Source organism: Microtus oregoni, unplaced genomic scaffold (genome assembly GCF_018167655.1).
Source record: "Microtus oregoni isolate MIOR12 unplaced genomic scaffold, Mior012 000047F_ref0000412, whole genome shotgun sequence".
NCBI classification, from domain to species: Eukaryota; Metazoa; Chordata; class Mammalia; order Rodentia; family Cricetidae; genus Microtus; species Microtus oregoni.
In genome coordinates, this window is record NW_024543221.1 from 7,419,828 (window position 1) to 7,442,439 (window position 22,612).

A 22,612-nucleotide genomic window follows, 5' to 3' on the forward strand; every position below is an offset into this window, starting at 1 on the left:
TGTGTGATGTGCTGTTCAGCCTGCAGAGAAACAGTAAACAAGTGGGAATTTCCTGGCCTGCCCCCAACATGGCAGGAATTCTGTGCAGGTTGAGGAATCACGGCACCTCAGTCATTGGCACCATCATGCCTTTTGACTGAGCACCCGTGGGCCCCAAGCACTTGGCACTAGGACTGAGACTTCCTCTAGCTTTGCTCTTAGACGGAACTGACAGGTAAGGGCACCTTTCACTAATGTCACTTGGTGTGCTTAGTCACCAGTCCGGAGAAAGGACTCCTGAGGAACCACCTCGGTGAACTTGGGGCAGGATGTGAGGGAGAGAAAGAAGGAAGAGAAATTGGGAGCGGGGGAGGGAACTTGGGCAGACTGGTCAGGCCAACCCAGGAAGGCAGCAGCAGAGAATTCCCAGGGCCCAAATGCTGGGAAAACATACTAGCCCACACACTGTTCCTGGTCATCTGGCCCCATGGCTCTCTCCTGGTATTTTCTACCTGGGCCTCATGTTCTTGGGCTGGGTGGGCCTGCTGCAGGGACACCCCCAGTGCTTGGATTATGGGCCACCCTTCCGTCCTCCTCTCCACCTGGAGTTTTGCTCGGACTATAGCTCCTTCGGCTGCTGCGATCAACGCAAGGACCACCGTATTGCTGCCCGGTACTGGGACATCATGAACTACTTTGACCTGAGGGGCCACGAGTTGTGTGGAGGTTACATTAAAGACATCCTTTGCCAGGTGGGTCTGCCTATAAGGAGGGGAGAGAGCCAGTTTGGAAAAATGCTTTCTGGCTTTAGAGTGCTGGGCTGAGAGGCAGGTCCTGGAGTAGGACGCTCCTGCCAGGTGCCTCCCTGGAGAGCTGGGGCGAGGGTGTGCGCTGGTTCTCCATACTCTTCCCTCTGAGGTGTTTTCCCAGGCAGCAGAAGTCTGAGAGGCATTCATAAGGTTCTCAGGGCAGCTGCTCTGTCCTGCCAATAGGAACCAGAGAGCTGGGCACAGCATGCCTGTGGCATTTATGGATCATGCAAGGGAGAGGGTAGTGGCCCTTGCCAGGGTGGGCACTTTGCAAAGGGAGCTTCTGTTATGGCAGTGGCAGCGGTGGCGATTGGGGTTCTGTCTGCAGAACTCCTGGGCTGCAGGGAGAGAGCCTCAGGTTGCTGGGAAGCAATGACTCAGAGTTTCTCTGCTCCAGGCTCGCCATCAGCCAAAACCCACACTTGGGAGGCATCACTTTAGGTGAGCAGAGCTTGAAAACACGAAGGTACAGGCTGTACATACACACGCCAGTCTGTGGGGAGAGGATGCCAATGGGAGAAGCTGCTTAAGAAAGCAGCACTCTCGTGATGTGATGGAAGTCCAGGCTGACCTTTGACCTGACACCTCCCAGAGTTAGTGCTATTGTGTGGCTGTCCCAGGGCTTCTTTTCCACCATGGTCACTGTTCCCAAGAATACTGGCCTCCCCAGCTCTAGGCATGGGCACAGGCATCCCAGGCAGGCATCACAGTACAGTTTGAGTCAGAGGGCAGCCACCTTGGTGGCATTGCCCTGGGGCTGTGCTCTCATGCCAAGGCACTATCCCTTAGCTGCTTCCTGGAGATTTGATTCTGAGATGAGCATGTGTGGTGTGCATGTGTGTGCATGTGTGTGTGTGCAGGCGCATGCACATGTTCTCGTGTGTGGTGTGGTGTGGTGTGTATGTGTGTCTTTACCAAAGCTCACTGTCAGGTGTCTTTCTCTGTCACCCTTCACCTTATGTTTTGGGACAGGGTCTCTTGTAAAATTGGGACCCCCTCAGTCAGGTAGGTGACTGGCCAGTGAGCTCCAGCTGTCCTCTGCCTCTGGTCCAGTGCTGGGGTTGCAGGCACAGTCGCCCAGCTGGGATACAAACGCAGGTCCTCATGTAAGCACAGCTCTTCAGTCACTGAGCCGCCTCCTCAGCCCCAGGAGCTGGGCTTTACAAGTAGCTTAGAAGTCCTCTACTGAAAACTTCCCTCCTTCCTGAGTCCTCTCCGATTCAGGAGCCACATTCAGCTGCTCCCTTGTTTCACGGACTTGAAGAATGATATCACCTTATTTGTGTCTATTTGCTACTTCCCCCCACTCTCTGTGGTCTAGACCTGAAAGCGATTCTTCAGGTGGTTATGACCTTACCTTTCTGGAGTCCTGTTGGCTTCGGGTCTCAGGACCTCTTGGTTACATCACAGCAGAGTAAAGTACCAGCGTCATGTCTGGCCCCTTTCTGCACTGGTTCTCTGAACTTCAGGAAGTATGAGCTCCATGAGAAGCTGACTGTGTACTTTGCTCATCATTGCTCGTGGGGCCTGCACACGGGAGAGATGCAAGGGGACAGTCACACAGCAGAGAATCTTCTGGGCCCGAGTTTCTCCCCCTGAAGAAACACTGGTTTGGTTTCTGAGATGAGTCAAAACATCTTGGCCAGCTCTAAATGACTGCCTTAGCATGCCAGGGTGATGGTTATGTTTCCGCTGCCAGTGCTGTTCCCCAGTATTTCATCATTTCGCCCTTATTCTCCTCTCTTCTCTCTTTGCTTCAGTGTCCAAGAGTGGGTGGACAGGAGTGGGCTGACACTAGAGAGTGGGTCAGTTTGGTTTGTGTAGCTCCTCTGACAAGCAGCCTTGGATGGACCAGACAGTCCAGGGGGAGACACTGTGCATCTCTGGGTTCCTTTGTTTCCCCCTGCCTGGTTGCCAAGGGCTTGCTCTACGGTGTCCGATCAGGGGAAATAAGCGAGAACCACAGAACTCTAATAAACATGAAAAGTGATTCTGTCCCTCTGTAAAGGGGACAAGTGGCTCGGATTGAGAACTGCCATTGGTCTGGGATGCTTGGCTGACAGGATCACCTCTATCCTCTGTCCCAAATTCTGTCCTTTCAACTTTACATCTTAGTTACCTTTCCATTGTTGTGATAATATGCCATGGCCAAGGCAACATATAAAAGAAAGCATTTAATATGGCTTATGGTTTCACAGGGTTAGAGCCTGTGAAGGCCATGTGAAGGGAACAGCAAGAGATCCCATCTTGATTCATCTTGCAGAGTGAGAGCACTGAGAAGTCCCTGAGACTTTTGAAACCCCAAAGCCCACCCCCCCCATGACACACCTCCTCCAAGGCCACAATCCCACCAACTGGGGACCAAATATTCAAATTTATGCACCAATGGGGCCATCTCATTCAAACCACCGCAACTGCCATTTTTACTTCCCAAGTCTCCCTTGCCTCTGTTTGCCAGCGCTACAGGGAGCTGATGGCAGACCCACAGAATTCTGTTGTGTTGTGAAGAGGGGCCACTTGTTTGTCCCGGCCTCCTGGTTAGCTTACACCCGAAATAACCACACAGAAAACTGTATTAATTAAAACATTGCTTGTCTGTTAGCTCTAACTTCTCATTGGCTAACTCTTACATCTTGATTTAGCCCATTTCTATTAATCTATGTATCGCCATGTGGCTGTGGCTTACTGGCAAGATTCTAACTGGTGTCTGTCTGAGGTGGAGGGTCCTTGGCTTCTTTGACTCTGCCCTTCCTCCCAGCATTCAGTTCTGTTTTCTCCGCCTACCTAAGTTCCAACCTATCAACTAGGCCAAGGCAGTTTTTTTTAATTCATTAACCAATGAAAGCAACACACAAACAGAAGGAACTTGTACACCACTGTTGTCTCTGAAATTGCTGTAGCCCAGGTCCTAGACTCTATGAGGTCAATCAGCAGATACTCCTTTGGACATTTAAGCCTTATATGCTTATATGCAGTCTCATTACTGAAAAGCCAGATTTGACAGAGAAACCTATAGCTTCCAGCATAGTGCCCTGCCTATGTCAAACACAAATGTTAAATACATGAAGGAATGACTAAACATCTAAATCTCTGGGCGAGATCTTTGATTATATAAACTTGACTTGTTAACTATTTCAAACGTGAAGGAACATAGAATGGGAAATACTAATGCTAGGTGTCTGGGTTTAATAGACACGAAACTTGTGCCATGTTGCTTCACCTTGAGGAAAAGGAGGAGTTGAAAGATGTAATACCATTGTTTTTAAAAAATATTCTTTTTGGGATAGAGAGGTTTTCCCTGAGTGGTTAAGAGCATTTGCTGCTCTTGCAAAATACTACTAGCATTTGGTTCCTAGCACCCATATGGTGGTTCACAATCACCTGCATCTCCAGTTCCAAGGAGTCTGATGCCCTCTTTGGGCCTCTGCCAATGCTTGCATACATGGTGCACATAAATTCGTAAACACCCACATATACACATAAATAAAGATAGAGCTTTAAAAGCTATTTATCCATCTAATATAATTTATGTTTGTTTGTTTGGCTTGGTTAGTTTTTTCAAGACAGGGTTCCTCAGTAGCTATGGAGTCCATTGTGGAACTTGTTCTGTAGACCAGGCCGGCCTTGAATTCACAGAGATTCACCTGTCTCTCCCTTCTGAGTGTTGGGATTAAAGGCATGTGCCACCACCACCTGGCTAATATAATCTTAAGTGTCAAGAACTAAGCTATTGAGAGCTATGGTGACCTGTGCAAGATCTAACTAGCAGCCTGTCATGGAATGGGGAGGATTCATGGGATCCCACCCCCTGAGGATTTATATCCTAGTTAACGGTTGGTCAGAGAGGGAGAGATGTTTTCTTCAGTGGTATAACCACAGATAAGCTGCCTTGCTATTGTAAAGAAACCCTCACCCACTGTCCTGTAAACAGACCTAACAAAACTCATCACACACACACACACACACACACACACACACACACACACTGAAAGTAGATGGGGTGCTATTTGGAAAGGAGATTAGCGAGAATGGGAAGGAGACAGGAAAGGTGATGTCGTGAATTATAAATGTGTCATAAAATGTCATGATGAAACCCATTATTATGTAAAATTTAATATATGCTAATAAATATTCTGGAAAAGATCTAAGCTGCTGAAATGCTAGGCACAGTGTGGTGAATATATGAGGGTTTTTTCCTCCAGGTTTGTCAACTCTGTTAGAAAGCTGGGTCCTGGGGAAATGATGAATAGCAATTTGTAGGCAAACCTCCAGAATCCAGATTCCCTATTAGACCATTGCTCCTCTCTTTTTGCTTGCTCGAACTGAGATCAAGTTTCTGGTTCCTCTTTTAGGAGTGCTCTCCTTATGCGGCCCACCTCTATGACGCAGAGAACCCTCAGACGCCCCTCCGAAACCTTCCTGGCCTCTGCTCTGACTACTGCTACGCCTTCCATCACAACTGCCATTCTGCCATCTCCCTGCTAACCAATGACCGCAGCCTCCAGGAGTCCCATGGAAAGGATGGCGCCCGCTTCTGCCACCTCCTTAACCTTCCTGACGAGGACTACTGCTTCCCTAATGTGCTGAGGAACAGTCAACTCAACCGCAACCTGGGCATGGTAGCTGAGGACCACCAGGGCTGCCTGCAGCTCTGCCTGGCCGAGGTGGCCAATGGGCTGAGGAATCCCGTGGCCATGGTCCACGCTGGGGACGGCACCCATCGCTTCTTTGTTGCTGAGCAGGTAGGCGTGGTGTGGGCCTACCTCCCTGATGGCAGTCGCCTGGAGCAGCCCTTCCTGGACCTCAAGAGCATGGTGTTGACCACACCGTGGATTGGGGATGAGAGAGGATTCTTGGGGCTGGCTTTTCATCCCAAATTCCGCCACAACCGCAAGTTGTACATTTATTACTCATGCCTGGGCAAGAGGAAGGTGGAGAAAATCCGGATAAGTGAGATGAAGGTTTCTCTGTCTGACCCTAACAAAGTGGACCCCAAATCAGAGAGGTGAGACAATCTCATGAGAACCTGAAATTGTGCTCCCAAATGATGCCCATCCATTCTTGGGGTGACAGTGAAGGAATGGGCCTGGGTTTTGAGCACTAGCCTGAAATGTTAAGAAAACAGGCTGGACAGATAGCTCAGGGGCTAAGAGCAGTTGCTGCTCTTGCAGAGGACCTGAGTTCAGTTCCCAACACCTACACAGCAGCTCACAACCATCTGTAATTCTAGTTCTAGGGGATACGATCTCCCCCTCCTGGCATCTGCTGGTACTGCATACAGGTGGTACAGAAAAGAAAACATACTTACAAGGAAAGATTAATACACATAAGAAATGTTGAGCAAAGAGTCAGTACTAATGAATGAGAACAACCTGGGTAAGTCTAGAGAGAAGCGTCCTTATGGGGTGTAGCCCTTGCCTGATTGCCCTAGTTAGAGACATGCTTGCCTGTCTTTCCCAAGGAGAAGCCAGGACTGGCAGCCCAAAGGAATGTTAAGGTGATTATAGATCATATATTAAACACAACAGTCACCTCTAACTAATTGTGTGACCACTAGAAATCAAACCCTTTGCATTTAGTATGGTAGCTATGGTCCAAGGCCTTAAAGCTATTTGTGCATGGGTAAATGATGCAATAGTTTCATTCTGTGGCTGTGACAGGTCCCTCGAGCAACAAGTTAGAGGAGGGGAGGCAGGGCAGGACCTCAGACAGTAACTTGAAGGTAGACCTGCTTGCTTTTCCATGCAGCTTTACCTCCAACTGAGGGACTCATTCCACAGTCAATAAGTAGAGCAGGAGCAATAGAGGATGCACTTGGTAGCTGGCTTATTCTCAGCTTCCTTATACAGCCCAGGACCGCCTGTCTAAGGATGGAATACCCACAGTGGGCTGTGCTCGCCCACATCCATTACCAGTCTAGAAAGTTGGCTCTCTCCCTACAACAGTCTCCTGTAGACAAGCCCAGAAGGCAGTCCAAGGAGACAGTCACTCATTTGCGACTCTCCACACAGATGACTCTGTCACCATGCTGCTCACCAGGACAGATGAGACACTAGTTGTAGCTGGTTCCAAGGTCATCGTTGTCTCTCCATAACTCTGTCTTCTCCCTTTCTTTCTCCTTCCTGCCTGGCTCTTTTCCCATTATAGACAGACTAAAGGACTGGAAAGGACAGAATGACCTGCCACATTTGCCTTTCTAAGGAAGGAATGGGAAGTTCTGGTGGAGTAGAGAGAGTAAGGCAAGCCCTGCAGAGGACTGGCTGTCACCCTAGCTGCGTCTCAGCTTGCGAGGTCATGGTTTGAGAGAAGAAAGAACCACAAACCTCTAGGGATGCAGACTGCTTGCCTGACTTGTGTAAAAGTACTAGGTTCAATCTCTAGTACTGGAAAAAAGATAAAAGATTCACAAAGGAAATATACCAGGAAACATGAGGACCCTTATGCCCCAAGACACCTCCTTTGTGGTCCTTGGAGACTGAAGCCAGGTTCAGCTAACTTTTGCAGATCTTGATGTCTTGGGCCAAGCAAGCAACTTCTGGGTGTCTTGAGAACATGTGGCTTCAGCCTTGCCAAAGCCTAATGTCTAGTTTCTTTTTCTCTTCCAGGGTCATCTTGGAGATAGATGAACCAGCCTCAAACCACAATGGTGGACAGCTTCTTTTTGGCCTCGATGGCTATCTGTACATATTCACTGGGGATGGAGGGCAGGCTGGGGATCCCTTTGGCAAGTTTGGAAATGCTCAGAACAAGTAAGCAGGATGGAGGCTGCGGCTGTTGCTCCTTTTGAGAGGACCTCTGGGACAGTGTTCTTTCTGCCAGAGTCCAACTCAGAAGATCCAGTCCTTTCCTCTGGAGCCAGGGAGAGGGGCCTTTGGCTGTCTATCTTATAAATAGTACAGAATACTTTTCTAGTTAATATTATAAATACTTAATGCAGCCAGGTGTGGTGGCGCACACCTTTAATCCTAGCACCTGGGAGGCAGAGGCAGGTGGATCTCTGAGTGTGAGGCCAGCCTGGTGTAGAGTGAGTTCTAGGACAGTCAGAGCTACAGTGCGGGACCCTGTCTCAAAAGATAGATAAATAAATAAATACTTACTATAACTACCACAGCGCTGTGTAGAAAAGAATTTAAAAATTAAATGCTAGCAGGATGGTCTATGACAACCGCCATTTAATTCGACTTAACAGTAGTACTGAACAGTGTGCCCCCAGCTCTGTCCTAGACCTTGAGACACACGGGAAGCCAGCTGATCAGAGCTGATATATACTGAGCGCCCAGTATGTTGCCAGCGACCGCTTCATTTGGGTTGTATATTATTCTGGAGAACTTGACATGCTAAAGGGCAAGAAAAGCTTCATCCGTTTTAGTTGTAATGACACCAGTACCAGACCTCGTGGAAGCGTGGATGAAAGGCCCCTGTGAAGTGTAGGGGTCATTGTCTGCATTTTACAGCCATGCCAAAGAGGAACTGTAGGTAAATGGCAGAGCCCGAGACTGGCACCCTGGTATCAGAACCACCCACACCAGTCTGCCCTTTGTGCTCAGGAAGCGCTTGTGCTCGCTGTTCATAGGAGTAAAATATTAATGTCAGTCATACTAAGCTAGTACCTGCCGAGTGATGTCCGTCAGGGATTTGACCAAGAACCATGTGCGTAATAGTTCATAAAATGTATGGTTACCGCAGCAATGCCGCACGGTGTTATTTGGCTACAGCAGTCAAACTCATTCCAAGATCTTCTCAAAAAAAAAAAAAAAGTCTTTTTCCTGAGCACACTGCTGTCTGGGGAAAAATAAAACCATTACTTCTTTTCAAATTTATAATATTAGACTGAATTGGAGAGCACCCATCGTTAAGATAGAAAACAAAAGCTGAAGCACTGAGGGTTATGTGGTGCAGGATCCTGTCGCAGTATTTAGTAGATCTCCTTGAGCCAGAGATGAGGAGCTCTTATGCGTCTTGTACAGATTTAAAAGAACCAAGTAGGCCACTTTCACCTAGCTTTCTCTCCCGGCACCAGCTCTCAGTGTGATCTGCATCCCCCTCCCACCCCTCGTGTCTGCATCCTCCCCACTCCCACCCCCTATCTCTCTTCTGGTCCTTGCTCACCTGGGCCTCTTTTTCGGCTTTCTGTGTCTTTCAGAAGCTCTCTGCTGGGGAAAGTGTTGAGGATTGATGTGAATGGGGCAGGCAAGGATGGCCGGCCATATCGAGTGCCCCTGGACAATCCCTTTGTTTCTGAGGCAGGGGCCCACCCTGCCGTCTATGCCTACGGGGTCAGAAACATGTGGCGCTGTGCTGTGGACCGAGGGGACCCCGTCACCCGCCAAGGCCGGGGTCGGATATTCTGTGGGGACGTGGGCCAGAACAAGTTTGAAGAAGTTGACCTCATTGTCAAAGGCGGGAACTATGGCTGGAGAGCAAGGGAAGGATTCCAGTGTTATGATAAGAGGCTTTGTCACAACGCTTCCTTGGGTAAGTAAGACGCTGTCTAGGCTTTTGGAATGAGTTGACTAGGTTGCCAGTGGAGACAGCGGTACACAACCTGAGTACCCTGAAGGCTATCTCCATGGTAACTGATTGTTGGGTTGTGGGGTTACCTCTGCTGCCCCAGTGACACCAGACACACTTTGGCCATGCTTGTTTGAAAGTCGATCGTGCTGGGTGTAGTACTTGCCTAGAATTCCAGTGCAAGAGGCAGAGGCTGGAAGACTGTGATTTCAGAGCCAATTCCGGTTACACCGGGAGTTCAAGGCCAGCTGGACACCCCACAGGAGGCGGGGAGTAGCTCCCTAATATTGGCGGATCAGTTATTTTCCTATTGTTCTAGCTCCCTGTGGCTGCCTTTCATTGACTACTGTGAGGCTTGTTTTTATCTCTGCTTCTTGAGACAGGGTCTGAATAAGCCTGGACTGACCCTGACCTTAAATCCATGATCCTCCAGCCGCAGCCTCCTGAGTACAACACCTTCTCTCTATCGCAGCTTCCTCTGCTCAGATCACTGGCACACAGGTTCTGATCTACAGAATGGAATGTTGGCCAACTCTGGAATAGAAGATAAGCCAGTTGATATTGATTTGGGGCCTGTGGGACAGTTCAGTAGATGAAGGTGCTTGTTGCCAAACTTGATGACCTGAGTTGATCCTGGGACCCAAGTGAGGGAAGACTTGAACCAGCTCCTGAAAGTAGTCTTCGTGGCAAGGGCTCAGTGCATCAATGTAAAACTCCTTTTAAAAGATGGGTTCAGCTGGTGTATGCCGGGCATAACGCGTTTACATTTTGGGTGAGCTGGGGTAGAGGAAGTGACTGTGCTTTAAAGAAGTTCCTTGAGAGACTTTTACGCATACTATTTTAAGAACCATTGGTACAGCAAACTTAATGGCTGCATAAACTTTAAACACAGTCTCCCCGTTGGGACGGTCCACTAAAATGGTATTCCACACACACAGGGAAGAGAGCAGCCCCTCAAAATCAACAGTCAAGGGCTGTTTAGGAGCTTCCCTTGCTTCCAAGTTGAAAATTGACTAGCACCTCTTCTTCCTCCTCCTCTTCCTCTCCCTCCTCCTTTCCCTTTTCCTCCTGCGTTTGAGGAAGGGTCTCACGTAACCCAGCCTGACTTTATGCTTATTGACCCTTCTACCTTCACCCACGTCTTCAGACTTCCCATATGCTAACACCTGAGTATTTTCCATGAGTCTAAGAGGGGAACCAGGGAGGGGATTTAAAGGGAAGCTTGCATTTGTGATTGGTCTGTTGAGAAAAAACAAACACAACCTAAAAACAATTGAGTCAGTTGTCTGGCTTACTGGTGGCCAAAAGCTAAATCAGACAATTGGATTCAAAAGTTCATGTTTGATTCCCTAGACTGCTCCACCCAGGCAGAATCTCAGTTCTTTTTTCTCGGTCCTGACAGATGACATTTTGCCCATCTATGCTTATGGCCATGAAGTGGGCAAGTCGGTCACGGGAGGGTATGTCTACCGTGGGTGTGAATCTCCCAATCTTAACGGCCTCTACATCTTTGGGGACTTCATGAGCGGGTAAGGAAGTATTTATTTATCTTTTTATTTATTTGTTTGCTTTTTGAGACAGGGTACTGCTATTTCTGGTTGACCTACAGCTCACTATGGAGAACAGAATGGTCTCAAACTTATGGTGATCCTCTTGCTTCTTAGAGGTGTGCTTTACCATGCTCAGTTAAGACCCAGGGCTAATATTTAAGGACCCCCATTTCTTGGTGGGAAAATAATCTCTGAAGTGGAAATACGGATTCCTACAACATAAGGTTTTATTTTTCATCTAGTCGACTTATGGCTTTGCAGGAAGATAGGAAAACCAAGAAATGGAGAAAGCAAGATATCTGCCTGGGCAACTCGTCCTGTGCCTTCCCGGGGCTGATCAGCACCTACAACCAGTTCATCATCTCCTTTGCGGAAGACGAAGCGGGTAACCTGTTGCAGTCCTGTTGGGTTGTTCTTCTGTAACCATGGGCTCTGGCTGCTTGTCTGTTGTCGTTTGAATAGTTGCTTCTCTCACGGAAGTCCATGGGCAGAGTCTCATAACACACTGGGCAATTAGTAACCTTGGTGTCCAGGTGGTGCAGCCTTTATCTCTGGTGTCACGAGGGGAGGAAACAGGTTGCTGTTGATTGTCCCACGTGCCACCCTGTTGAGGTGGAAGAGCTCACTACCTCGTGAGGGGCTCTGTGCTCTCATCTCTGACTTTGGAGAGGCTCACATACTCCCCTTCTGCTGACTTTATTTTAAAACAATGTATGATGACGCGGGCAAGGCACCAGTGGGTCAGACTAAATGCGCAGCACATTCTTATCCCCTTGGGTGGGAGGAGATGTGTGATCATTGATTGGGTTAGGGTCTTCCTGACTCTGCCTAGGGTTAGTAAGAAAGAGATCTGGGTGTAAAAGGTGTATGGGGGTGGGTAGGCAGCAAGGTTAGTTGACAGAAGAGGCTAAGAACATCATTGATCATTGAAGCCAAGGCATGTACTCATGTCTGAGGAACATGTGTACTCTTAAAAATACAGAGCCAGAGATCTCATTTTTAATTTCAGCATTCCAGTAGTTAATGTTTCATTTTGAAAGGTTAAAATTTAATATTTTAAAGAAATTACATTCTGTTTACCTAAGTACACACAGGATATTTTGTCTAACATGTATAATGGCACAAAGGTAATGAGATGGTGCCATAGGCTGTGGATGGAGTTTGTTGCTAGAGTTCCTGAGGCTCTGGGTGCATGCCTGTAATACTAATATTTAGGAATGGAGGCAGGAGAATCAGAAATTCAAGATTGTCCTTAGCTACAGGGCAAATCTGAGACTAATCTGGATGTATGAGACATTGTCTTACAATACACACACACATACACACACACACATACACACACAGAGAGAACACACACACACACATACACACACAGAGAGACACACACACACACAGAGACATACATAAAGACAGAGATAGACTCAGAAATAGAGAGACACAGAGACAGACAGATGAAGAGACGAAGAGACAGAGACAGAGAGCACAGATATCAAAGCCGAGTGTCTATGAGTTATAGATACCTGAGATTCTTCATAGATGTGAAGCCAGGGCTGCAAGTCTCTGAGTTTAGCCTCCTTCCATTTGGGTCCTCAGAGTGACTGCACAGGAACCTAGCTTGAGTAAGTAATAAGGAAATCCAGTCAGCCCTCTTGCTTTTCTTTCACTTAGCTGCTAGATAGATACTTTGAGAGGAACATTCTATATCAGCAGAGGGTATTTCGGGAGAGTCAAGAATTTAAATAGAGGAAGTCTATGTGAGTTGCAAATTGGGAATCCAAATACATAAATAAGTAGAGTCGCCAGAGGCTGGCAGGAGTCTGCTCAGTGAAGAGAGAATGGATTGGTGCAAGCCATCCACCCTGGTGGGGCATCTCTGCTGGATCCCCCTAAAAGGTAGATAAAGCCCCACCCCCAGAGGCTGGCCTGCCTAGAGATGCGCATCTTCTGGAGACTGGCTTCTCTGAAACAGGGCAGAACCCTGACTTCGGAGGTTTGCTGTGTAGAGGCTGTAGGCATCTGTCACAAGAAGAAAACAGTCAGGACTCCTGGCAAACAAAGCTAGTGGCCCCGACTGAATTCTGGGAAGCGGGACTTGGCCAAGGCTTTGTCCCAGGTCAGCCCTGAGGCCCTAGAAGCTGCCCCCAGGCGAGCTCCTTTCTCTTGCGCCTTCACCAAGCAGGCTCCACTTCACGTCTTTTGTGTATTCTTTCCCACTAAGGCTCTTCTAGATGAGAAGGTCCTTGTCCCCTGCACCAGTTGCTGTGTTAGGTAAGCGGTTTTTCAGTGGCCCTAGCCTTCTGCCTCCTCTCTTGCCACAGTTTACCCGTGGAGCCCTTAGACTTGAAGTGAGGCTCAGTGGATGGCTGGCCCCAAGCTATTCGTGGGCCTGTTTGTAAGCTGATCTAAGGAAGGATGCTTGCAGCAAGTTTCCCTGTGTTACCTCTATCTCTCTGCCTAAAACAGGTATTAAGGGACTGGCAAGGTAGGTCAGCTGGTTGAGGTGTCACTGGACCTGACAACCTGAGTTTGATCCCAGAGAGAGAACTGAAAATTGTCCTCTGATCACCACATACTTACTGTGGTATACATGCCCCACACATACACAAAATTAACAAATAGAATATAAAATAGATATTAAAGATATTAGCTGGATACCACAGATAAAATTTGCCTTTTGTAATCCCCTTCCTAAAGATAGAACTGGAAGTGTATAGCATGTTCACAACATATACATTATACAGGCTGTAGTCATGGAAAATGAACACGCAGTGAGACAGCCCTGCTCCCAACTGTGGAGTTTCTGTATAGTTTGGAGGGGTTCCTGCCAGAGAGTGGCCTGTGTTTGCACAGACTGTTGGAAGACAGCCCGTTTATCTGACGATGTCTGACAGTGTTGGCGTTTCAGCCAGATAGTACTAATAGTATCCAGAGTAGGATGTGTCCCAACTCCTTGGACCTCTTCTCAGAACAGCTACAAACTACGTTATCAGTATGTGAAGTCACAGTGTCTTCAACACTTGTCACCCTGGGTAGCAGACTCAGCAGACACTAAGAGCCTCACACTGCAGAGAAACACACGGTCACTGTTCTCCACAGATCTGAGGACGAAAGCTGTTAAATACAGCCGAAGGGCTGTCACATTGCAACTTCCTGATTGTCTTCCACAAAGGGGACAAAAAGTCACGTGAGCCGTGTAAGTGAATCTGATACACTGCGCACTGTGTCACGTTGGCAGAGCAGCCGAGGCTCGTGTGCCAGAGATAAGGAAGAAGAGAAGGCCGGGGAACTGACTCGGTTGTTGGGTGCCTGCAGGCAAGCGTGAAGACCTGAGTTCAGTTCCCTGGCACCCAGGTAAAACCCAGGTGAGGCAGTGTGCAGCTATAACCTCAGTGCTCGAGAGGCAGAGGCAGGCGGACCCAGGAGCTCAGTGGCCTAGCCAGCCTAGGTCCTGATTCCATAAGAGACCCTGCCTCAGAAAAGAAGCTGGAGAGCAGTCAGGGAAGACACTCAAGGTCAACCTCTGGCTTCTGCATGCTGTTGCATACGTGTGCACGTCACACATGTGAGCATATACATATTCTCCCCTCCTCCACACAAAGCACTAGTCACTGGTTGTCCCTCTACACCTCTCTGAGGCACTGTGGCTCTGTCTTCTCGATAAATGACTAGCTGGGTCTGTATGTAGGTTGGGAGGCCACCTGGGGGGGTAGCACAGTTCAGAACTGGTGTTATGATAATTTATGTCTAGTATTACCAATGGGACACTGGAGCCGAGGCCCATCCTCAGACACAACCATGCTCCTCTTGGGCAGGTGCCAAGCCAGGTGAAATCAGACAAGAATGACATGCAAGTAGGAAGGACTGGGAGGAAGCGGGGCTCTTTCTAGAAGTGACACTGGAGCGTATGGCTGGGGATGTTTGGGATGGGGGTGTGTGGAGAAGACCAAGGGGAAAGATTGGAAGGGTGGGGGTGGACTGAGAAAGAAAATGCCAGAGTGAGGCTGACAGGACACAGGGATGAAGGGGCAGAGTAAAGCACCTGGCAGTTGGCCCCCGCCTGCACCCAAGCCTCACCTGTGTGGAATGACTGGAGAAGGGAGTGGAGCTTCACTGATGTTTCCAGAAACATCAGAAGGGATAGAGAAAAAAGCCTGGTGGATCCAACACACACATGGAGTGGCCTCTACTGGGCCTTGCTCTGAGATAGTCTTTGGGGGTTCAGAGATGAACTTTTGATGTGGGAGGTCCTTCTGCATATGTGCTGCGTTTATTGGTTAATGGATAAAGAAGCTTCTTGGGCCTATGACAGGGCAAAATAGAGCTAGGCAGGAAAACTAAACTGAATGCTGGGAGAAAGAAGGTGGACTCAGAGAGACACAATGGAGTTGCTGCAGGAGACAGACACGCTAGAACCTTGCCGGTAAACCACAAGCCTTGTGGTAAAACATAAAATAATAGAAACAGGTTAATTTAATATGTAAGAGCCAGCTAGAAATACTTAAGCTATTGGTCAAACAGTACTGCAATTGGTATAGTTTCTGTGTGATTATTTCAGGTCTGGGCAGCTGCGAACGAACAAGCAGTCTCCATCTACAAACTTTCCCCGAGAAACCTGCGGCCTCACGAGAGGCTGACGGGCAGGAGTCCAGAGCTCATCAAAGGCGTTCACAGATTTTAGTGCCATACTTGCTTTAGGTTGTTTTCTGTGTGTCCAGACGGTATGTGTTCTTGTTGCTGACTCCTGTTTCCTTAGGGGAGCTGTATTTCCTGGCCACTTCCTACCCAAGCGCCTATGCAGCGCACGGATCTGTTTACAAATTTGTCGACCCCTCGAGGTAAGGGTTGGTGTCATTTTCTTCTCAAGAATTAGCTCATAGCTAGGTCTATGGATTGGTACTCCCTGTGAGACTTGTTTCCCAGCCTGAGGTGGCATTCAGTGGATAATTGACAAATAGGTTTAGTCATTGCCCAGGGTCCAGCATAACTTAACAACCAGGCTCTCTGTCTGTGTAATCTCAGAAGTTCCTGGGAGAGGTTCAGCTGATCCCCAAGGCAGTGCCTTAGATGCCCTGCTCAGAGTAGTGTGTGGCTTGGCACAGGGTGAACTCAGTCTGGGCAGCCTCCACTGTGGTCTGTTTCTGCACACAGCTCTTGTTCTCAGGCCTGAGCAGTCCAGCCTTCTGAGGGCTCTGGGTGGGTGTTGATACTTTGACACTCTGGTGATTAAGTTTGCTGAGGAAATAATTGTCTTTCCCAAGAGCAGCTGTGAAGAACCAGACGGAAGGCAGGTGTAAACTTCTGTTGTTCTTCTTGAGAGGGGAGTCTCATTTTATTGTCTAGGTTGGCCTGGAACTCGTTATGTAGTCTTGAACTCAAAGCAGTCCTCCTGCCTCAGCCCCCTTAGTGCTTGAATTGTAGGTGTGAGCCACAAAGACTGGCTGTTTGCACCTCTTTTCATGTCGGCATTTATTATCCATGCACCGGGGAGACCACAGCAAGCATTCTGCACACACATGCTGACCGGATGCCAAGAAGATAGCAAGCCAGTTGAGTCAGCACACTGGCCTACATGGGGTGAGGGTGACATCGGAGAGAGGGGCTGGAGTAAAGTGAAGGCAGAGAGGGCTGGCTGGGATGTTCCCGCTCAGTGCCCAAAGTCCGTTTGTTTCAGGAGTTGAACATGTGCAGTTTAAGAATGAGCATGATGGTAGCTGGAGAGGAGGGCCATCCTTAGGGTCTGCGCCAGGACCCTTTGAAGGGATTTTCCTTAAAGTGATTCACCATTGCCATTGTAACAGCTATTATCATCATCATTATCATCACCACCATCATCACCATCATCACCATCACCACCATCATCATCATCATCACCATCATCACCATCACCACCATCATCATCATCATCACCATCATCACCGTCATCATCACTATCATCTTCTGAACTCTTATTATGTGCTGGGCCTTGTCCAAGTGTTTTTTTTTTTTAAACTCCATTCTTCATCAATCACGTATGGTGTGCCAGGCACACAGCTCTCAAACTTCACTATCTCCCTGTGAGCCATTGGAAACCCTCCTCCTTCTCCTCCTCCCCCTTCTTTCTTCTTCTTGTTATTGTTATTATTATTATTGCATTTCATAGAAGCATGCGTTGAGACTTTGAAAGGTGTCCTGAGCTGCTCTGATGTGGACCCAGTGCCTGTCACCATACTGTCCTCCCTTTTTCACTACCTGCTGAAGGCCCCGAGTACCCTTTTTCCTCTGCATCTAGCTCTGAGCTCACTCCTATAGCATCCACCCAGTCCTGTGGGCAAGAAAGGGTCCACCCCAGTTCTAGTGAATCTTGATGTCTTAATTCTTGGGTCATCACCCTTCCTGCCTGTGTTTCTAGGCGAGCCCCACCAGGCAAGTGCAAATACAAGCCAGTGCCCGTGAAAACCAAGACTAAGAAGATCCGGTTCCGGCCGCTTGCCAGTGAGTCCCCTTCTGTGTTTTGGTTTTAGTCTTTGGTGCAGTCACATCTTTAACAAATCCCCAGGGTGGGGTGGGGGGTTCCTACCTCCATTGTTTTCTATTGGTGAGATTTATTTGTTTTATTTTCTGTGTGTGGAGGTTTTCCCTGCAATATAGATGTGTACTGTGTGAATGCAGGAGTCTGCAGAGCCCAGCAAGAGGCTATGGATCCCTTGGAACTGCAGTTGGTTGTGAGTCGCTGTGTGGATGCTGGGAACTGAATCTGGATCTTTGACAAGAGCAGCAAGTGCTCTAATGACTGAGACATCTTGGGCTCCAATGGTCACAGTTTCTCTTTCAAGAGTTATGAGGATTAATAACTTGTAGTTCAGTATATACATCTCTCCTGCCAACTGGAATTAATGGGAGAGATACCTGCTTCTACCGTGATCTGTTGTTCTCTAGTCATTCATTCATTCATGTAATTATTTATGTATTCATTCATTTGACAATATTTATTAGTACTTGCTTTGCAGGAGGTTCTAAGCTATTTAACAAAGGATGTTCAATATCTCTGACCTATACAGATTCCAAGTCAAATCATAGGAGGACATGGAGAGCTAAATATATCATGAGTGTCTGGCACAGAAGGGAGTGCAGGGCACTGTGAGGGAGCCTGAAGTGAGGAATTCTTCATGGTAAAATGGGGAGTCACAGAAGACTTGCAAGAGGAAGGATATCATCTTAGGCAGAAATCCCCATCTCTGGAGTGACCCCAGTCCCCAAAGGAAGGCATTTACTGCGAGACCAGAGAAGGATAGTAAAACAATATCAATGCGAAGAATTAATATCATAGCAAGCTGGGTGTAGCGGAACTTACAGGACCTGCTCCTCAGGAGGCTGAGACTGGAGGATTGCTTGAGCCTGAGAGTTGGAGGCCAACTTGGAGAACTTGGCAAGAGCCTGTGAGGTCCCTTAGTGTTTCTTTGACAGCCACTCCCCAGGTTGCAACTTTCTCACTGAATGAATGCTTACCTTCCAGCCACGGTTTTGGACTTGCTGAAGGAGGAGTCACAGAAAGCGGCTCGAAGATCATCCAATGCCCCCGTAGCTTCTGACTCAGACCGGGCTGCATCTCAGAAGGGCTCCCGCAGGAAGCCAACTTCTCCCACAAACAGAAAGAAAACACCGAGAGGGCCTGGTACCCAGAAGAGAGGCAGACTATGGTCCCCAGGTCCTCAGGGCAAGAGGGGGCAGAATCTCAACACTGGTAGGACTGGGATAAGGCAGGTGGCACAGCCCAAGTCTCCAGGCAGAAGCCAACAGCGACCTCTTGGGCAAGTTGGCTGACGAGACCAGAGATAGGAGAAGGCCTCACGAAGTGAGATTTGCTGCTGGCTGCTGGGGTGGATCTCAGACAGTCAGGAAACCTGGGTGGAGGTGGGCAGGCAGAGCTTGACTCCAGTGTGTGTGGTCTTTCTCTCCTGGGAAATCTTGCTGACTGCTGAACACAGGAGCTTGGTCTGTGGGCAGCATTTCTGTGGCGCGACCACAGCCCGCATGACCCCACACCTGGCTTATGGCGTGCTCTTGTGTGCATACCTGCCTGGAATCCCATCCGACATCCCTTCACCCTGAGTAATAAATCAACTTTGGCTTACCCTGATGCATCCTTTGATCTCAGTGTTTGGCAGTGGGAAATCCAGCTTGTTCCAGCCAGCTTGCTTAAGCAGCCCACTCCACACTCCCGTTGTCTGTAAGTGACTGGCCCCTAAGTAAGCCCTCTGGAAGATAGATGGCCCCTTTCTTTCCTCCAGACAGAAGCCCACGCACCGAAGACAAGCAGGTTCAACTCTGATCCTCCAGCTCCCAGTATCTGGGCTCAGCCAATGGCTAGTAAACACAACTGCACTGCATTTGGGGTCCTCTGATTTGCCGACTCTGTATGCTTTGCCTTGAAATCTCCTCACCCCACTTCTTAGCCTTGTTGTACATCTCTGTGGAAGATAGGAAGGTGTTTTTTTTTTTGTTTTTATTTTTGTTTTTGTTTTTTTTGACTGGACTTGGCAGTGAGGAAACGGCAGTCAGCCAATGGTCCATCTCAAAACAGTACACTTCCCTCTGTGAGGGCCTCAGTGAAGGCCTGTGGCTTCTTAACCACAGGAGGAATTATGAACTAAAGTGTGTGTGTGGGGCGTGGGGCACTGGAGAGATGGCTCAGAAATAGCACTGGCGGCTCTTCCAGAGGACTTGGGTTCAGTTCCTAACACACATACAACAGCTCACAACCACCTCTAATTCCAGTTCCAGGGGATCCAATGTCCTCTTCTGGCTGCTATAGGAACCAGGTACACGCGTGGTTCATATATACACATGCAGGCAAAATCCATCCACACACACACACACACACTTAAGAAAGAAAAACTAAGAGAGGAAGTGAGGTTCTGGCAGTTCTCCAAATCCTGAATTACTGAGGGATGCTGAGTTTCAAGAGGACAAGCATAGCACACTATGGTGGCCGAGGGCTTTATAGCACAGTACCGTGGTTTCTAAAAGACTTTTAGGGGTTAAGTGGGCTCTGCTCTAGATGGGATGAATGTATTCTAGACTGTGTGTGTGTGTGTGTGTGTGTTTTTTTTTTTTTGTCTGTTTGCTATGTTTGTTTTCTGATAGAAACCAGTTGCCTCTTTCTTTGCCATAGGCACACTGGCTCACGCTGCACCTCCCCAGCCTTTCCACAAAAACACATTCGCAATAAAACACTTGCGCTGGTGCTTACAGATCAAGCGGTGGGGCTGGGCGGTGACAGGGGCAGAAGGATAAGGTCTGGTCACGACAGCTGCGGTGATACAAGTGTACGGCAGGAGACAACTCCTGCTGCCACCCACAGTGGCCTTGAGGAGAGACCTCTCCCCAGGCTAAGTTGGGTGCTGGGCTGTGCCCTCAGGGCAGGACTCTATGAAGCAGCGTTGGGGTGTTAAGAAGACATTTGAAGAGGTTAAAACACGGGTGTTAACAGGAGGCTGGAGGCTAAAAGAGTGGTTAGTAGTCATACAGAGTGGGCTCCATTCCCTTGGGTGTCTTAGTCACAGCCGTGCACGCGATTGTGGTGCTCCGGAAAACATACGTGAAGTTTCTTGGAAACCCTCTTTTTTCCTCCTCTTCCCGTTTTTGGTAAATGGATTCGCAGAGTTCCTGCGTCACCTTGGATAGCATTACATTCTGATAAGCTAAAACCACACTAACAAAATAGGGGACATGAATTATAATTAGACATTTTATTCAAGCCAGCAGCACGTTCAAGCGTTCTAAGCTGTGACGCCTTCCTAACAACATAACTTACATTCCCTTCCTCCTTTGTTTTAAGTTTTCTGAAGGGAGGTATGTTTGTTTCTATTTATCTCCAGTCGGACCAGACGCACTTCAAGAAGCCTCCAGTTTGTGTATCCTGACTGTCCCAGACACAGTTCTTCATTTGGCCCTGGCCCCGAAATCTGGGTGAAAAATCCAGAGTCTGGAAAATTCATGAGTTCAGAAAAGATTCTTGGCTCTCTACCCCAAGTGCCTGTGCTCACAGGGCATCCTAGCATCCACAAGAAAACAGACTGGCTGTGACCACAAAGCAGTCGAGAACTTTCATTTTGGGAGTCCCTCCCCCGCCCTTGCCTTCTCGCAGGACAGGACCTTGGACCCAGGCTGGGCTGGCTGACTGAGGCTGCCACGTGTTGGCCACAGCCAGGGCGGTGTCCAGGTCCCGGTGGCCACATTCCCAAGGCCACCGTCAGAGATGGCCGGAGCGGCGCCACAGCGCCTCCCACCGGCAGACCTGCGCAACTGCAGGCCTGGAGCCTTCCCACAGTCAGAGGTCAAGTTTGCGTCCAGGTCTGCCTTCCATGAGAGAGAGAGAGAAAGAGAGAGAGAGAGAGAGAGAGAGAGAGAGAGAGAGAGAGAGAGAGAGAGAGAGAGAGAGAGAGAGAGAGAGAGAGAGAGAGAGGAGCTGACTCACCAGTACGTCACACCCCACCCCAAGCCCTTGAGCCTCTTCTTGCTTTTGTTGAATTCCAGGATTTCTTTTTTTCCTGCGTCACTTCTAAAATACAGTAAGAATGCCTGGCATTCATGTGTATATCTGTAGAAGCAGCCCCAGGTGTTAACATCTTAGGAACCTCTTTCCCATTGAATCTTTTTTGTTCGCTTATTTATTTTAAATGATATTTTTATTCTTGGAGAGTTCCATATGCTTGCGCAACTGTCGGTTACGTCGACTCTCCTACTGACTCCCTCTAGCTCCCTCTAGTGCCTCCACCCCTCCCCTACAAGCTTCAGCTTCGAGTTCTCTGTTTTGATTTGTTTTATCAGTTACCCCTTGAACCCAATTAGTGCTGCCTGCGCGCCCGTGAGTGTGGGTTCCTCCAGTAGGATGTGATCAGATAACCACAACTAATGAGATCGGATGCACGGGGCAGCTGTGCCAGACCCAAAAGTCAGCGATCCACAGCTCCCCTGCCGGCTCTTCCATTCTGTCTGTCCCTTCTTTGAAGTTCCCGGAGCATTGGATTCTGGGAGGTCGGTACAGACGACTCACCCACAGCTGAGCCCTCAGTTTTCTACTCAGCACCTTGACCTGTGATGTGTCTCTACGTGAACCACCATCCACGGCCAAAGGAAGCTTCTCTGACCAAAGCCGAAAGGAGCACAGATCTGTTGGTACACGCATATTTAGAAGGTGTTTGATAGTTAATAGTAGGACCCTTTAGCAAGGAAAAAAAAAAAGAAAAAAGAGAGATACCCCATATTGCCCAACAGGGCCTATAATCTCCTCAGCATGGGCTTTTGCTCCGGTTTACAGTAACAGATATGAAATTCCTCCTGTGGGGCAGACCTCACATCCAATCAGAAAGTGATTGGTTACCTGCTTAGCTGTTGTGCCCTTATATTCCAGGGGGCTCTTTCTGTGGTCTAATCAGTGTTGTTGCGTGCAAGGGTCATAGCTCTATCAGGTTATTGGTGACTTTCTCCTCCAGAGGCCTGCACCGCAACTCAGGCACTATGCACACTAGCCAAGAGAGTTTCTTGCTCTCTGTGTTGAACACCAAAAGTTAGGGGTGTCTTCAGCAATAGGGTCTGAGCATCTATCTATGGTGGGCAACCAGGAGCAGCAGTGATGGGCTGTGTTGTTCTGGGTATCTCTGGGGACTCCTTAAACAGTAACTCATAGGGAGGTACGGCCTGCCTGGCATTGAGATTTTCATTTAATAACTTATGTCTTCTGGGAACAGTATTACTCACTCATGTGGGGTACTTCTGTTCAAT

The 22,612-nt window shown here is 48.5% G+C and overlaps 1 protein-coding gene across 1 annotated transcript; it reads left to right on the forward strand.

The window, feature by feature from the left end:
- The first annotated feature begins 416 nt into the window (after positions 1-416).
- Hhipl2 (HHIP like 2) lies at positions 417-18,649 on the forward strand. The gene is made up of 9 exons (XM_041635249.1): positions 417-731; positions 5,141-5,793; positions 7,394-7,537; positions 8,932-9,263; positions 10,702-10,828; positions 11,092-11,234; positions 15,603-15,684; positions 17,238-17,320; positions 18,342-18,649. The coding sequence occupies exons 1-9, from the start codon at positions 417-419 to the stop codon at positions 18,647-18,649; spliced, it is 2,187 nt and encodes a 728-aa protein (XP_041491183.1).
- The last annotated feature ends 3,963 nt before the right edge of the window (positions 18,650-22,612 follow it).

Excerpts from the sequence above, each read along its gene's own strand:
- Hhipl2 (XM_041635249.1), top strand. The coding sequence starts at position 417 with ATGCTGGGAAAACATACTAGCCCACACACTGTTCCTGGTCATCTGGCC. Across the intron at positions 9,264-10,701 it reads TTGTCACAACGCTTCCTTGG|ATGACATTTTGCCCATCTAT; the intron begins GTAAGTAAGACG and ends CGGTCCTGACAG. Across the intron at positions 17,321-18,341 it reads CCGGTTCCGGCCGCTTGCCA|CCACGGTTTTGGACTTGCTG; the intron begins GTGAGTCCCCTT and ends CTTACCTTCCAG.